Genomic DNA, 12803 nt, shown 5'->3' on the forward strand with positions numbered 1-12803 from the left:
GAACCCTAAAACATAGGTTTTTCTCCAAAGGTCAGGGCAGTCACTCCCAGCCCAGAGCGGAAATGGCGGCTGGAGGTGCCTTGTAGATCCGCTCTCCGCCTCTGCTAATTGGGTGCAGGCCTGCTTCAGACAAGGAATGAAAATGGCAGGCTCCCAATTAGCTGACATTCCCTTCAGGTCCCTCTGCTTTCCAGCCCTAACTTGATGCAGTCAAGAGCCTATAAGGTTTGTGCCAAACCTTATGTAGATTTTATCAGTTGCAACAAAGCACAAAGAAAACAGGAACAAAGTCAGCTTAAGATCCATTATCTGCCCATATTAAAAAAACATCCTATGCACAGTCAGGAAAATGATATGTTTGGAAAGATTTCCAAGTTCTTACAACTTGCTCCAACATCAAAACTAAGAGTTTCTTTGCTCTTTTTGGTTTCCCGAGTAAAAATTTCCAAAGCAGGAAAATGCAAAAAGTGGCATAACAAACCTGTCACTCTCAGGTCCCTCCTGCTTCCTCTGAGAAGACGCAACGGAACAAGATCCCAAGACTAACATTAAAAAGGACTCTTTCTAAAAGACAACAGTCCTCAGCCTCCCGAGTGTCTCATTTAGGACTGACGCTTCTGAGCTAGGTGAGCTCATCACGGGAGAGCCTGACCCCTAGGTGCAGGCCCATCCCCGCTGCCATGCTGTAGGAGCAAAACCCTCCAATACCCCACACAAAGGGGAAGACTTTTGCATTATGTAGATCAGCTCCCCACAAAGAGTAAGACAGCTGCCTTCTGAGATGCCGACTAGCTCAGTGAAGCACTTATTTCTGTTACACATGTCTGCTGTTTATGACCATTGGCGAAGCTGCTGTGGTCACAGCTGCCTGAGAGACAGGGGGAGAGAGGGAGGGAAGGGAAGGGGGAAGGATGGAGGGAAAGAGGGAGACAGAGGAAGAGGGAGGGAGAGGGAGAATATAAGCAATAAGCTCTCCAGTAGGAAATGGAGCAAAGACAAAACTACCAAACACTAAAAACCTAAAGCTTCCCTGACCCACTCAGTTCAAAGGCATCCCTACAAGACGATAGCCATCAGTTCAACCCTAGTGACCTCAAATGGCCAAAGCAGGACAGGGTTTTTTTTTTTTTTATACCCTACATTTTTATACCCACAGAATGCAATTCTCCTCCTTGTATTTTCAACCGCAGAACTAAACAGAAGAGAAAGCTTCAGAAAGGACATCCGGCATTGAGCCCAGAGGACTGAAGAACAACATTTAACCAAGCAAATCACAAATGAAGGAGGGCAGCTGGAAGGGATGTCCAGTGAGGAAAACAGAATCTGTTCTTGCTCTGCTGCCGGAACCATAGTGCTTGCTTCTGGCAGAAACCATAATGTGACTTTTGTATTTTTTCATAGTTCTTGGTTCATTAGGGTCAGGTGTAACCCCAATTATACTGCTGATAAGAAAGTACCATAGTCTTTTTCTCCAGTGTAGCCTTGTTTGGGCCATATTTAGTGGGTAGGTCGGCACTTGTCAAGACTCTGTGGAGGAAGAGGCTTTAAGCTCAAGACCGAAGGATAAATTTCTCCACACCCAATCAATCAAGTATTTCAAACAGCCTCAAGAGGGGTGTGGCTTCTCAGTTCAATACCTTTTGATAAAGACAAACTTTTATATCAAAATCACAAAGAAAATTGATGTTACTTGGGAAACCAACGATGTAATTCTGTGATTAAATCACCACCTTCCAGAGGCCTGGGTTGCCATTTTTCTCCACACACTGCAACAAAGACTGTCATACAACGCATTTAGCCAAGTGCTGGATGTCAGCCATGACACAAGGACACGGTCCGTCCGTTACCTGTTCTTGCTTCTCCAGCCACCGGTCTACCATTGGGTGGCTGGCGCTCAGGGAGGAGCGGGCGTTGTCCCTCTGGAACTGGTTGGACCAGCTGCTGGGATCCCGTGGGAGGCTCCTGTAGTTTTCATCTTTCTATTAAAAATGAAACAAAAGGGAATCTTTGTAAAAACAGACCTCACAAACTAATAACAACCCACCTGGGTTTTCTGAAGTCAAGGAAAATTATTCCATATACGTGAAATATTTTCCAAGTACATACAAAACAGTAGACTGAAGACATTACATCTAAGTTGGACCTCGGGAATCCAGCAGTAGCAGGGTAGAGGGATTCAATGGGGACAGCGTGAAAGCACTGCACACAGCTCGCACAGTAGGCCAAGAATCGGCATCTTTCATACTCACCAAATCAATCTCCAAATGTGCATACAAAAAATTGGTATTCATTTCTAGAAACCCACACTCTCAAGGCATTTTATCTTTGATTCTTTTCCAATATTATGTTTATGAGCTATTATCAATGAGTAATCAAAATGGTGAAAATGAGAAAAAAAAACAATGCCTCTTATTCTTCTTTGGATTCTTGAAATTTTAGGCAAAAGATTTCAGATTTTTTTTTGGCTTTTCTGGTACTTACATCACAAGCTTGCTGTCCAGATCGACTTAAATATCAAGGAAATGCCAGCCTATCATAACACTGGACACAGGATGGACAAATACTATTTATTCTGACATGGTATGACAAATGATGTCTAATGAATAGCTACTAAGTTAGTTCGCTGAGTTGTTTCAATCCACTATAGAAGTACCAAATACAATACGGTACTGAATGCTTCTTTCAAACACTACATTGCAACTACAGGTTTTAACTTTTGAGCTGCAAAAATTGATTTCAATTTTCTGAGAAGGGAAAATGCAAGATGAAATAGGGAAATGAAGTTTCTTAGGTCAATAACTAAATATAAAGTTATCTCCAGCATGAACACTTTAAAAATGCTACCCTCATGGTCTCTGATATGAAATGATTGGCCTGCTCTTTAATCACCTCTCCCCGAGGGGGGAGCAGCCTTACCAGGACACAGAGGAAGACAATGTAGCCATTCCTGATGAGACCTGATAGACTAGGATCAGAAAGAAGGGGAGGAAGACCTCCCTTATCAGTGGACTGGGGGAGAGGCATGAGTGGAGAAGAGGAAGGGAGATTGGGAGGGGCAGAGGGAGGGAGCTACAGGGGGAATACAAAGTGAATAAATTGTAATTAATAAAAATAAAAATTAAAAATATATAAAATTTCAAGCTGAAAAAAATGCTACCCTCAGTTCAACTCAGGTTTTGTGAGAAGTTACAAGTCTCCATAATAACTGTAAATACACTATGCAATATTATCATTCATTCAGTGTGTGTGTGTGTGTGTGTGTGTGTGTGTGTGTGCACTTGTGCCCATGTGTGGTAAATACCCACATATTTGCAAGTAAGCTTGCCTGTGGGCATGTGTGTGGAGGCCAGAGGTCAGCTTCAGTTGTCTTCTTCTATTTCCCTCCATCATATATTTTGGGACAATCCCTCTCTCCCCTCCCTTTTCTGCCTCCTCCCCACGCCCTGTCACCCGCATTTCTGGCTCCTCCTTCTAGACTGATTTGCTGTGGAGCCCTTCTCTCAGTGCTGGGGACACAGCCACACATGATGTCACAGCCAGCAACTGCTTACGTGGGTTCTGGGGACACAAACTCCCCAACCCACGCTTGTGTGGCGAGCACTCTTCCCGCTCCACACCTCCCCTGAGCAACAATACACAAAAGTGAAGTAAAGCAACAGGGTAAGAGGGTTGTAGACCTTAGTGAGCCAGGACACAGTTCTCTCCTCTTACGGATAAAAAAAAAACAACATAAACAGCGGGCATAAGGTAGTCCTGGATTTATCTAAAAGCACGACTCACAAAAATAAATGTACATTCATCAGCATGAATTCTGATGTGCAATCCCAGAAACTTTTATCAGAATTAACTCATGGAAGTAAAATCATCTGTTAAAACTTGGTGGCTAACGGCTAAAGAGATGGCTCGGTGAGGAAGAGCATCTGCTTTCTTGCACAGGCCCCACGTTCAGTTTCTGGAACCCACATGACAGCTGACAGCTGCCTGCAATGCCAGTCTCAGGGGATCCAGCACCCCCTAGGACCTCACGGGCACCAGGCGTCCACTTTGTGCACACACCATAGACAGGCAAATACTCAAACGACATGCTTTCAAAAAAAAAAAAAATCCTTGGTGGCCAAAATAAATATTAGCAGGAATTACCTTTTACTAGAAAAATCCTCTCCACCTCTGGTGAATGAACTTGGAGAAGTAGTAAGGAAAACTCACCACAAATATGCCAACAGGAAATTCAGCTCAATCGGGGGGGGGGGGGGGGGATGATGCTATAAACCAAATGCCAGAGGCCCACAAACAGAAGTGATTAGGTCTGACTTTCATGTCGAGGACGGTTGGGCTGTGGCGAGCTTCAGGCCGGCTCTATTCTCGCCCCGGCCATTTGAGCATTGGAGCAGTTATCAGCAGCAACTTATTACGAACACAAACCAATGAGCAGGGCTGGAAAAGCCTACCCTGTGTCTCAGAGAGAGCGTGCCTGACACGAAAACTGCCAAACCGTGGCAGCGGATTCAGTGGGAGAGCAAAACAAAGCAAGCTCCACGGATGGTCAGACAGCAAGCTGAAGTCTGGGCGTGGGCCAGGAGAAAGCAGCATGAAGGAATGTCTACAACTAAAGAGGCTCTGCACTGAAAGGTTCGGATCCGGCTTCTCTCTCCCCTTCCTCTACAGCCCTCACCGCTGCCAACTCCTGCTGACCCAACATTCTCTGTCAAGATTCTCCTGTGACTGGAACTTACACCTCATGTGATACACACTGTTATCAGCCACACACTTGGTCCAGCCTCATCCTCCCAAAACTTGCTCTACGCTGTCCTGAGCAGATCTTCCACAGGATGTGCTGGACCACATTGTGCCTGTGTGCAGTGACCAGAGAAGATGAGAAGCCACGCTGGAAGCATCTCTCTCTCTCTCTCTCTCTCTCTCTCTCTCTCTCTCACACACACACACGATCTGGCTTTTCCTAAATTCAATTTCTCAGACACATCTACTAAGGGGAAAGTTGCCATTCTTCAAAGCCAGTCAATTGCCATTCTCTCTCTCGGGGGCAGCCCCAGGTCCTACTGTGCTATACTTTGCTACTGTGGTATTTAAAGTTGCTATGTCTGCCTTTGCACTAAAGCCTGGACAAGGCCACCATTCACCTTTGACCCTGAGCACTCAGCACAGTGGCCTGTACTGCCGTGCACACCTTCCCCGAGTACATTTTTTTCTACTTAGCATGGTGGTGTCCTGGGCTTTAGGACAAGCTTCAGCACAAATGTTATGCCTGGGTTTTCAGATTTTACAAAAAGACGTTATTTGCCTGTTTTAGCTCAGTGTCACACCCGTGGCTTACAACGCTGCTGGCAGACGTGATCACTTCTAATTACATCTACAAAGATGGTGGACTGTTTCTCCAGTTAACGCAGTTACGACATAATTCATGCAACAGGGTAGGGGGCAGCAACATTAGGAAAGATTTTGGCTGAAGATCAAAAGCCCGGTCCTTTTCTATCGTCTCTGATTTCACATGTGTAAACTCTGAGAAGTTAACAGATAAGAAAACAGGCACTGTCGTCCCACAATAAAAAAAGTGTTCCTAATTCATGGTGCCGTCAACAGTGAATCCATGCATCAATGCATGTATAAAGACTGCAAGTTACAGCCCTCTTAAACCATTACCAATGGAGTAAAGAGGGCTGCAAATATACTTTAATCCCCATGAAACAGATACTTTGTGTCAACATCATGCAGGTTCTAACATTCTAGACACATTCCTTACCTAAGGCCAGGGTTAGGTACCTACTGGAGCATGGGCCTGGAAGGGTGTTCTGTTCTTATAAGGGCAAATGGAGTACCATCAAAAATAAAAGGCTTTTGCTATATCACATGTGGTTGGTCATGACTGCCCAATGAAGTATGGATAATACACTCTGTTTTGAAACACGCTTGGGCTGATATATTAAAATATGGGTGTCTTAACTGTATCTATGCCAGATTATATACACTCATTTACAGATTCTAACTACAAAGAGTGAAAACTTCCCATCAAGGTATTTTCAATCGTATTTATCACAACTTCAAGACAGGAAAACTAAACTATCAAATCTTTTTCCTTCATAGCTTTGTAAAGCCCTACAAAAGGTAAGTAATAAATTAGAAAACATCCTTTTAAATCCATTTCACTTCACGTAATGCAAAAATTCTGTAAACCAGTAAATATTCAAGCAAAAGTAAATATTTTTCTTTAGATATTTTTATCTTCATAGAAAAAATATGCTGAGCATGGTAGCATATACCTATAATCCTGGTACATGAAAGACTGAGGCAGAAGGATCACAGCAAGTTTAAGACCAGTCTGAGTACCTCTGGAGTGTATTCTAAGCCAGTTTAGGCCGCAGAGTGAAACACTCTCTGAATGAAGGAATGAATGAATGTGTGGATAATGCAGAACAAAACAATAATGGCCACCAAGACTGCTAATGACAGCAATGATTTGTTACAGTTGAAGACTTTGTCTAAAAGATTAAAAAATCTAAGGAGGCACTACCTTTAAAAAAAAATTGTAACATACAATTTTCACATAAGAGGCTGTCCCAAGCAGTCACTAGTGTTCAGAGAAGCAGGTGCTGCTGCTGTCATCAGCGACTCTCCCTCTGAACGCTTTGATGACATCAGCAGGCCCAGAAAATGTACATTACTTTCAGCTCCCTGGCAGGCTGCCTGTGGACATATGTCTTCCAGGGAAGGCAGGTAAGCGTATTCTGCTGCACTCCTGAAGCCAGCCACAATTCAACAGGAAGAAACCCACAGCCCCACCCATCGCCCGGCAGCAGCTTTCTCTCTCAGAAACCCGACAGCCCACCTTTCCCAGGAGGTTGAGAACAGGCAATTGTTTCAGGACTACCATGGAGGGGGTGCACAGGGTAAGCCTGCTGACAAGTCTATGCAGGTTCTGTGCAGAAACTCCTGACATGCTTTTAAAACCATCAACTCTCTCAAGACTGTAAAATACAAAACAGTCAACACACATATCTTCATGGTTGCTCCTCCCTGGATCACATGGTCCCAAGGACTCCCGTGTGACATTAAGACTTTAAAAGAATTCAATTCTGCACTTTAACGTCTTTTTCTTTATTTTATTACTATGTTTATTACTGCATTTGTTCGGGAGAGGGCACATGCCAGGGGAAGACAGGGCATGTGGAGGAATCACTCTTTCTGCCCTGTGAACCTGGGCCGTGGTGAAATTCAGTGCACTGGCCTTTACACACCGAAGACCTCTCACAGCAGCTCATCAGTTCCTCAGGAAATGGCAGCCCAAGAGCAACAAAAACACTTTCAAGCTACTTAACCAGAAACTGAGCCTGGCTTCCCGCCATTAGAAGAGTCAACGGCTACCGTGTAATAGGGACAGCGGGTCGAACAGTTGTTCCTGGCATGGACCAAATACATCCTTGTTAAAACATTTAGAAATAAGGATAAGAATGAACCCATGCCAAATACAGGACAGGCTGAACACTCCTTTTGCAAAATGCTGGGACTAGTGTTTCAGATGCCACTGATGTCTGCACCGCCACCCAGCCTTTACACACCGAGACAGCTCAGCACCCAGAGTGCAGGATAACTGAATACACCCGAGGCAAAGTCACCGAGTCCTCACAGAGGCCCAGAGAGCCTGCAGCAGCATGCAGCAGACAGAAGGAGCCCTGAGGAAGGTAGGGGTGCAGCCTTCAATCCTGCATCAGCTGGACGGCTGCTGGCACCATTGTCCAGCGGCATGGAGGCCAGCTTCCTCAGCCTTCCAGAGTGCACTGAAGACCAGCAGCTCCCCGAGAACCCTCCAGGCCTCCGGGTTACATCAGGACTGCTGAGGCATCCAGCCTCATGGACGGAGCAGTCACCAGGTTCTGGGAGGCCACTGCTGCAGACTCTGTCTGAGTCTTGGGTGCCAATCACCCCAGCATTCCCATTCCTCCAGAACCCCGCCCAGGACACACACAGTGCAAGGGTAATTTCAGGCCTTGCTCTACCACATCGGTGTACATAGCTTGAGCAACGCCGAGCTCATCTGTGTTGGCACGGCTTAGCCACATGGGTGGTGAAGTGTAGCACTCTGACCTATAACTTAGTTTTCTAAAGCACAGTCAGTGGTCGGTGACAATATTCCTCTCAGACAGGAAATCCATCCCCGGGAACACAGACCAGCATGGGTAGAATGAAAACATGGATGAATCCTGTATAAAAGGCCCGGAGGGACTCCTAGAGATTTAGGCGTGAGGAAAATAAAGAGCAAGGGCACGCACATCCTTTCCATCCGGGATCTGAGAGCGCTGTGGCGGGCAGGGGGAAGGTCTCATGGGAAGCCTTGCGCTCACTGGCTGGAGAGGGCTGCTCATCAGCTCCACACACGTCTCTCTGCCTCCTAGAGGCGGTGACATACTGTGGGGTTCCACAGCCTTCCCACACACTCAGATCTCCTCCACCCAGAACTATGAGCCAGAACAAACCATTGTTCTTTAGAGATTAACTCTTCATCTACCTTGCTATAGTAAAGTTCCCAGAAGCTTCCCAGAACAGATGACAATTTTTGTTCCCATGTTGCTAAAACCTAAGGCTGGAGCGCACGTCTCCAAAGGCAGCCAACATGACGGCACCACGGGTCCTCGCAGCTGAAACACAGTGTGCATGCTCCGGCCCCCAACAACCAAGCTGACACTTTCACCAATGGTAAGGCTATTAATGGCTGGATCTAACTTTGTGACACAAGACAGTTACATTCATGACCTAAATCACCAAAAGCTTAACATAAAACCCAATTTTAAAAGATGAGATAAAGCTAAAAATGCTCCTAAGTGGACAAAGACTTGGTGAATTTCGAAGTCACTATTGTCTACTGCACGAATCCACACTTCTGAGGAAGTGGGAGTGGCAGGCTGACATCCCAATGTTCTGGGCCTGCTCTGAGGATAGTCACGAAAGATCCAAACAGCAGCTCGCATTTTACTTATATACAATATTATACCCAAGTCCAAGAGTACCTTTGGACTTCATAATTAGTATCTATTCTACGCACCATATATACTAGTGTATTATATTGTACATATGTATGCACAAGAGTGTGTGTATTTATGTTTGTGTGTAAGAATTGACTTAAATATGTTAGGCTTATGTGCGTGGAGGACAGGACAACCTTGTGTGTCTCTCCTCAGGCACTGCCCACAGGGTCTCCCACTGGCCTGGGCCTCAGCAACTCCCATCTACTCTGCCGGCCAGAGAGCCAAGGGCCCGCCTGCCACCACCTCCAGCAATGGAGGACTGGCTCAGGCCGTCATGCCCACATAGCAATCACTTTGTAGACTGAGCCATCTCTTCAGCCTCTACTTTAAAGAAAATCAAAATGTTCGCTAAAGAGATGGCCACCTCTTAAGGGCTAGGCTCACAACCAAAATTATAAAATGCATCACAGTGCACTTACAATCAGACCAATAGTTCGAAAGAATAAAGTATGAAGAACAGAAAACAGAGTCAAGTGGTTTTGAGACAGGTGAGGGAGTGGAGGGAAAGGTAAACACAGACATCATAACAAACAGAATAAAGCAGCAAGCGGAAGGGCCAGGGGATCACTCTGCAGTCAGTGAGGAGCACCTGCTGCTCCTCACAGAACCCGAGCTGAGTTCCCAGCACCCACGCCCAGGAGCCTCCAAGCCAGTCCAGCTCCTGGTAGTCGAAATGCCCTCTGGCTTCTTTCTGTAGGACCCTGAGCCACATGGAATACACACAAGGAACCCTTCAGAACAGGGTAAGGAGGTCTTTAAACTAATTATTAATCTGTATACCAGATGGAAGCGTTTCTCATGCTTGAAAAACCAGAGCAGGTATATTCCGGAGGTACCGAGTCTGACTGAGCTGTGCTGTTCTCACCTTTGGAGCTGGGGGTCTAAAGCTCCTGCATTACACTGCAGCCTGAACACATGGTGAGGCGGCAGGAGGCCGCCAGCCAACCATCACCACAGCCTCCACACAGGGAGACCAGCCAGCCCTCAGCACAGCCTCTGCACAGAGAGACCACTTCCAAGTCTGGAAAGTCTGGACAGGAGGAGCCAGTGTTTCAGGCTAGTTACAGGATAGCTTCAAAACAAAGTAAGCTAATTTTAATTGATTTGAATTTGAAAGTGATTAAGTATGTTATATCCAAGCATGAAAAGAAGCTAAATGTCACAGAAGCAAATGTATGTCCCAGCTTCTGTGACGTCTCCCAATAACTGTGACACCCACCCCACACGCTCTCTCCCCTCTCCTCATGACCTCTTTTTGAGACAGGTGCAGCACAGGCTGCGCTGAAAGCGGCCAGTCAGCTGCCCCAGCCTCTCCCTAGTGCCGCTCACCAGCGACATTTTCTGTCTACTGAGAACCTCCCAGAAAGGGGGGAGGTTCCAGAGTGCAGAGACGCTCTGAAGACTCCCCCTCCCTGACCCTCTCTCCTCTAACCCATCTCTAGACTGACGGTACAGCTAAGGGTTAAAACACTAAGCTGCCGCCAGAACACCCTGGGTTCATTTTAAGCGTGACAGGAAAATATTTAGGAGGAAGGATGAGGGACCATTCTGCGAAACAGACCTGAGTGTGAATCTTCTCTGCCGAATCATCCTTCTCTCCATCTCTCCTCCCTCCCCTAAGTCCACAAGTATTATTACTGCACACTCAAAGAGAAACATGGAGCTATTCAACAAAACGGTTTCTGAACTAGAAAACTACACCACTCCCCTTACGTTCATTTCATGCCTGCACACCTCCACATGTCTGCGGCTTCTCACAGCGCAGGCTGTAAGTGCTTCAGCCTTCCTAATCATGAACTTACGTGAAGCATTAATAATTACTTTAAAATAAACCTAGCTCAGAAATGTAGTTTTTTTTAATTTTCAATATTATTATTATTTTTTTATTACACTATACTTACCTTGTATCCCCCCCTCCTCCCCTACCAATCCCTCCGTTCCTCTCCCTTCTCCATGCATGCCCTTCCCCAAGTCCCACTGGTAGGGGAGGGTTTCTTTTTCTTCCTTCTGATCCTAGTCTATCAGGTCTCATCAGAAGTGGCTGCATTGTCTTCCTCTGTGGCTCGGTAAGGCTGCTCCCCCTCAGGGGGAGGTAATTAAAGAGCAGGCCAATCAGTTCATGTCAGAGACAGTCCCTGTTCCCATTACTATGGAACCCACTTGGACACTGAACTGCCATGGGCTACATCTGTGCAGGGGTCTAGGTTATCTCCATGCATAATACTCCAGTATCAGTCTCAGGAAAGACCCCTGTGTTCAAATTTTTTGGTTTTGTTGCTCTCCCTGTGGACCCCCCCTGTCCTCTCCAGATCTTACTACAACCACTCTGAAAATCCATCTGGCACTTTCTCAGACAACTAGGAATAACACTTCCTCAAGATCCAGCCATGCCACTCCTAGGCATATATCCAAAAGAGGCTCAAGTACACAATAAGGACATTTGCTCAACCATGTTTGTAGCAGCTTTATTTGTAATAGCCAGAAGCTGGAAACAGCCCAGATGCCCCTCAACTGAAGAATGGATGCAGAAATTGTGGTACATCTACACAATGGAATATGACTCAGCAATGAAAAACAAGGAAATCATGAAATTTGCAGGGAACTGGAAAGGATCATCCTGAGTGAGCTGTCCCAGAAGCAGAAAGACGCACACAGCATATACTCACTCATATACACACATAATAATATAGGATAAACCTACTACAATCTGTAACACTTAAAAAACTAATCTAGAGGGAGGGCTCTGGGCAAAATGCTCAATCCCCATCCAGAAAGGCAAAGAGGATGGACATCAGAAGAAGAAAACGGGGAACAAGTTAGGAGCCTCCCACAGAGGACCTCTGAAAGGCTCTGCCCTGCAGACTATCAAAGCAGATGTTGAGACTTAGGGCTAAACTTTGGGCAGAGTGCATGGAATCTTATATAAGTGGGAAATAGTAAGAAATCTAGTTTTTAAAAAAGGATTCAACATAAATTAACATTTAAGGATATTCTCTGAAATAAATGCCAACCACACAAAGTCCAAACAGTAATTAGTATGAAATGTCTAAAAAAATATACTTCAGGAGTGAATATTTTTGCAAATACTACTGTTTATGAGATATAGTGATATGTCTCAAAAAAAAAAAAACCCCACAAAAGTTAGGAAAGCTTGCTGGAAATCGAACCTGCTAATGACAGCCATGCCACAATGGAGGCATGCGTAGCTAGGCCCACATGGAGGTGCATGCCCTAGGCCCACGTGGTAGGACACACACAGCCACACCCACATGGTGGAGCTCACAACCCTGGCTCCAGCTTCTTCAAAACCTTCCCTTCCTCTTTATACTTTTCATTGCTTGGCAAATAGAAAGCACAGTTGTTTTACAGAAAGTAAAACTGTGGATCCTTGAAATATGTAAAGAAAACGTCTATGGAAACTGGTTTCCAGACCTAGAGTACAGTGGAGGAGCGAAGCACTAACCTTCCATGTATGAAGCCTTGGGCTTCTCTTGAGCACCCCAAGATGGGTGCTGGTTTAGTTAGTAAAGCAAGGGCCTGAATCTTCAGCCTATTGGGGTGGCCCACCTCAGTGATCCAATGCGGGGGGCAGAGGTTGGTGAATCCTCTGAGTTGACTGGCCAGCCAACCTAGCCAAAGCCGTGAAACTGCAGGCTCAGCGAGAGCCCTGTCTCAAAAACCAGAGTGCAGGAAATCTACGGGAGACACACAATGCTGAACTTCTTGCCACACTCACACAGGTGTGTTGATCCTTGCTTCTCTCTGGCT

General features: G+C 45.8%; 1 protein-coding gene across 10 annotated transcripts in view; it reads right to left on the bottom strand.

Moving 5' to 3' along the window:
- Window positions 1-12803, bottom strand: part of Pard3 (par-3 family cell polarity regulator) — a 416186-nt gene that overhangs the window by 268975 nt on the left and 134408 nt on the right. For all 10 annotated transcript variants that reach the window (XM_055617584.1, XM_055617582.1, XM_055617583.1 and 7 more), the window contains one exon: window positions 1848-1979. In XM_055617584.1, coding sequence (XP_055473559.1) covers window positions 1848-1979 — 132 coding nt within the window. The remainder of the gene's footprint in view (window positions 1-1847; window positions 1980-12803) is intronic.

The sequence above is a fragment of the Psammomys obesus genome, unplaced genomic scaffold (genome assembly GCF_907164565.1).
Source record: "Psammomys obesus unplaced genomic scaffold, mPsaObe1.curated_primary_1811, whole genome shotgun sequence".
Classification (NCBI taxonomy): domain Eukaryota; kingdom Metazoa; phylum Chordata; class Mammalia; order Rodentia; family Muridae; genus Psammomys; species Psammomys obesus.